General features: G+C 33.8%; 1 protein-coding gene across 1 annotated transcript; it reads right to left on the minus strand.

The window, feature by feature from the left end:
- Nucleotides 1-3,477: 3,477 nt before the first annotated feature.
- On the minus strand, nt 3,478-5,388 carry LOC130015598 (uncharacterized). The gene is made up of 2 exons (XM_056106025.1): nt 5,305-5,388; nt 3,478-4,576 (listed from the first exon to the last, which is right to left on the minus strand). The coding sequence occupies exon 2, from the start codon at nt 4,567-4,569 to the stop codon at nt 3,526-3,528; it is 1,044 nt and encodes a 347-aa protein (XP_055962000.1). The 5' UTR covers nt 4,570-4,576; nt 5,305-5,388; the 3' UTR covers nt 3,478-3,525.

Here is a 5,388-nt window from a genome sequence, read left to right on the forward strand (position 1 = left end):
AAGAATTTTGGAGGTATATGTTTGGTTCTGTCACTCTTGACGTATCCTTCCTTGATTTGTGCTATACATGCAGCATTATCTTCGTATAGAATAGTTGGACTCATATGGACTGGAAAACCACAAGATTCTTGAATGTGTTGTGTTATTGATCTAAGCCACACACATTCCCTACTTGCTTCATGTAATGCAATAAGTTCAGCATGATTTGAGGAAGTGGCTACAATTGTTTGTTTCTGTGACCGCCAAGAAATTGCAGTACCTCCACTTGTAAATACATATCCAGTTTGAGACTTAACCTTATGAGGATCAGACAAATAACCTGCATCTGCATAACCAATCAATTCTAGATTTGAATCGTTAGAATAAAATAAACCAAGATCAGTGCTTCCACGAAGATAACGTAATATATGTTTGATTCCATTCCAATGTCTCTTCGTGGGAGCTGAACTGAATCTTGCCAATAAATTGACAGAAAAGGATATGTCAGGACGAGTGCAATTAGCGAGATACATAAGTGCTCCAATTGCACTGAGATATGGTACTTCAGGACCAAGAATATCCTCATTTTCTCCACAAGGACGAAATGGATCAGTTTCAACATTCAGTGATCGATTAACCATAGGAGTACTTAAAGGATTTGCTTTATCCATACCAAAACGTTTTAAGATCTTTTCTATATAATTTGACTGATGCACTAATACACCATTGTGCATATGTTCAATTTGTAAACCAAGACAATATTTGGTTTTTCCAAGATCTTTCATTTCAAATTCTTCCTTTAAGTTCACACTTGCTTCATTGATCTCACTGTCTGTTCCAATAATATTTAAATCGTCAACATAAACAGCTATAATCACAAATCCGGATGTTGATTTCTTGATAAAAACACATGGGCAAATAAGGTTATTCACATAGCCTTTATTTATCAAATAATCGCTTAAACGATTATACCACATGCGTCCTGATTGTTTTAACCCATACAAAGATCTTTGCAATTTGATTGAATACATTTCTTTGGGTTTTCTATTTAATGCTTCAGGCATTTTAAATCCTTCAGGGACCTTAATATAAATATCGCTATCTAGCGATCCATACAAGTATGCTGTTACAACATCCATGAGACGCATTTCTAATTTCTTAGAAACTGCAAGACTGATCAAATATCGAAATGTAATTGCATCCATGACAGGAGAATATGTTTCATCATAATCAATTCCAGGTCTTTGAGAAAAGCCTTGAGCAACAAGTCTAGCTTTATATCTTGTGATTTCATTTTTCTCATTTCGTTTTCGTACAAAGACCCATTTGTAACCTACCGGGTTCACATCTTTAGGTGTGAGGACAACAGGTCCAAACACACTTCTCTTGTTAAGAGATTCTAATTCAACTTGCATAGCGTCTTTCCATTTATCCCAATCATGTCTATTTTGACATTCAATAACCGATCTCGGTTCGGGATCCTCATTTCCATTTATGATATCACATGCAACAGCATAAGAGAAAATTTCGTCAATATTTTCCATTGTGTCTCGATTCCACACAATCTTTGAATTATTGTAATTAATTGAGATTTCTTCTTTATTCTCATTTGTATCCTCTTCTGGGGTACTGTCTTGATTAATTACATTCATATCCTCTTCTGGGGCATTGCCTTGGTTAACCTCATTTATTTCCTCTTCTGGAGTATTTTCTTTATCTTGTGTTTCTTCAGGAACACCTTTCTTTTTGCTAGCATGATCGAGATTGTCTGCTCCTTTTCTTTTCCGAGGATTTTTATTTTTTGAACCGATCGGTCTTCCACGCTTCTGGCGTGTCTTTGATTCATGAGCGACTTTATTTTCAGAATTCTCTTTTGGAATCTCAACTCTAGCAGGGGCATTAACTGCTGGTATATATGATTTAGTCACTCTTTTTGTATCTGTAAATGCATCAGGTAATTGATTTGCAACAGCTTGCAAATGCACAATCTTTTGAACTTCTGTTTCACATTGTTTTGTGCAAGGATCAAGATGCAATAATGAAGGTTCACACCATGCAATATTTTTATCTGATTGTTTATTTTCTCCCCCTAGTGGTGGGAACTCTTCTTCATTAAAATGACAATCGGCGAAACGTGCTGTAAAAACATCACCTGTTAAAGGTTCAAGATACCTAATTATGGATGCAGACACATAACCAACGTATATTCCCAATCTTCTTTGAGGACCCATTTTTGTGCGTTGTGGTGGTGCAATTGGCACGTATACAGCACAACCAAAAATTCTAAGATGGGCAATATTTGGTTCTTGACCAAATGCTAATTGTAATGGGGAGTATTTATGATATGCACTAGGTCTAACACGAATTAATGATGCAGCATGTAATATAGCATGTCCCCATATAGAGATAGGTAGCTTAGTTCTCATCATTAATGGTCTAGCAATAAGCTGAAGGCGCTTAATTAGAGATTCAGCTAAACCATTTTGTGTATGTACGTGTGCAACAGGATGCTCAACTGTGATTCCAATAGACATGCAATAATCATTGAATGTTTGAGATGTGAATTCACCAGCATTATCAAGTCTTACCCTTTTAATTGTGTAATCAGGAAATTGAACACGCAATTTAATAATTTGAGCAAGAAATCTTGCAAATGCAACATTGCGAGTTGATAATAAACAAACATGTGACCATCTGCTGGATGCGTCAATCAATACCATAAAGTATCTGAATGGTCCACATGGTGGATGAATTGGCCCACATATATCACCTTGAATTCTTTCAAGAAATAAAGGTGATTCATTTTCAATTTTAGCCGGTGAAGGTCTCACAATTAATTTTCCAATAGAACAAGCTGTACATGACATATTACTTACTTGGGGAATTTTTTCACCTTTCAATGGATGTCCTTGTGCACTGTCAATTATTCTCCGCATCATTATTGATCCTGGATGACCCAATCTTTCATGCCATAATTTTAGTATTGAAGCATCGCAATACTTTTTCTTTTCAGCCATATGTGACTCGACCACATTTATATATGTATAATATAAACCAGAAGAAAATGTGGGTAATTTTTCAATTACATGTTTCTTACCTGAAACATTTGTTGTAATATGAAGATATTCCATATTATCATCATTTTCTGTCTCAATATGAAATTTATTCAGACGAATATCTTTAAAACTTAACAAGTTTCTTTGAGACTTGGGGGAAAATAATGCTTCATTAATGGTAAGTATAGTTCCCCCTTGTAATAGAATAATAGCTCTTCCGGAGCCTTCAATTAATTTTACCTTACCAGATATTGTACTGACATTTGTCTGACATCTTTTAAGATTTGAAAAATATTTTTGGTGTTTGAGTATAGTGTGGGTTGTCGCACTATCCACAAGGCATATGTCTTCATTACTGAACTTGGACGAAACAATATGCTGAGAATTATCCATATGCTTCTTAATTCAAACAAAGAAAAATTCACCATAAGAAATTATAGAATAACATAACAATACATAAGTAAATAAAAACATTACAATACATGCTGGATTAGTTTTCATTATTATTGTTCTCAAGAAAATCAGAAACATCTAAATGTGTCATGTCTATAGAGTCATTATGCATCAGACTGTGGTCAAAATCATCATCAGAAACAAAATTTGTTTCTATATTCTTTCCATTTTCCTTGAGGGAAGCTTGGTAAAGCTCAACAAGATGTTTGGGCGTACGACAGGTACGCGACCAATGCCCAGTCATGCCACATCGATAACATTTACTATCGACATTTTTCACTTGATGTTTGTATTGTCCACTGTTCTTGTTTTCTTGTTTCTCCTCTTTCTTATCCCACTTCTGGTGGTGAATCTTATGCTTAAAGGAGTTATTATGACCGATATGGTTGTAATTATTTCCACCTCGACCATAACCATGACCACGACCACGACCATGGCCACGACCACGACCACGACCACGAGGAGATCTATATGCGCTCGCATTTACTTCAGGAAATGGAGCAGAACCAGTGGGTCGTGCCGCATGATTTTTCATTAACAGCTCGTTATTCTGCTCAGCCACTAGAAGGCAAGAAATCAGCTCTGAATATTTCTTAAAGCCTTTCTCACGATACTGCTGCTGGAGTACCACATTAGATGCATGAAAAGTGGAAAATGTTTTTTCTAATAAATCTTCATCAGTAATTGTTTCTCCACACAATTTTAGCTTTGAGCTAATTCGGAATATTGCAGAATTGTATTCACTAACACTTTTAAAATCCTGCAATCTTAAATGCATCCAGTCATAATGAGCTTTTGGAAGAATTACAGTCTTTTGATGGTCGAAGCGTTCTTTTAAACTATTCCAGAGAACAAGTGGATTATCTTCACTGAGATATTCATTTTTTAATCCTTCATCAAGATGATGGCGAAGGAAGATCATTGCTTTTGCACGATCTTGAGTAGAGGCATTATTTCCCTCTTTAATAGTGTCCTCATGACCTGAGGCTTGCAGATGTATTTTTGCATCTAGTATCCATGACAGATAATTTTTTCCAGATACATCAAGTGCCGTAAATTCAAGCTTTGTAAGGTTTGACATGATTAAACTATCACATGAAAAATAAATATAATTAGAAGTAATATTTATTTATGCGATAAAAACATAGAAATAATAATCATTTATTTTCAAGATTAAACAAACAAGTACAACCATCATATTTTGGCTTATAAATATGCATAATCAACAATTATTGCAGCAACTAATAAAGGTAGAACAATAAATACAAAAATACCTAAATATAAATAAAATTCTTCCCACGGAAGATTAAATATACCAATGAGTATTAAACTAAGTAACATAATAATAATAATCCAAAATAGCTTCATTTTTGAATTTTTGAAGATTAAGAGATGAAAAATTGTGTAGTGAAAATAAATAGTAAAGTGAGTATATATAGAGAAAAATATAGCCGTTTTATTACCGTTATATAGCCGTTTGTTACCGTTATGTAGCCGTTAGGTTATTTTTTTTTTGAATAAAATTATTTAGATGAAGACAACAATGAATTAAATTAATTATGATATAAAAATATGTATATTTATACTAATAGTGCCAACTAAATAAAATCGTTTATAGCAAGGGGATTACCACTCAAGCATCAACGATTAAAATTAAAGTATCAAATGATTATTTATAGGAGGCTTAGCCTTCCATATAAAAATTAATAACATAGATATAAACATAATAAATTAAATATTAAGCAAATAAAATTTGTAGGAGGTATAACCTTCCATTAATTAAATAATTAGACAAGTATTAAGGTTAGAGATTTACCTTTGAAATACTTTACCGAATTTTCTTGGATTAGGGAATCGTAAACTAATAGAACGATCGTGCTGATAACGTGTTATAAACTTA

Source organism: Mercurialis annua, linkage group LG1-X (assembly GCF_937616625.2).
Source record: "Mercurialis annua linkage group LG1-X, ddMerAnnu1.2, whole genome shotgun sequence".
NCBI lineage: Eukaryota > Viridiplantae > Streptophyta > Magnoliopsida > Malpighiales > Euphorbiaceae > Mercurialis > Mercurialis annua.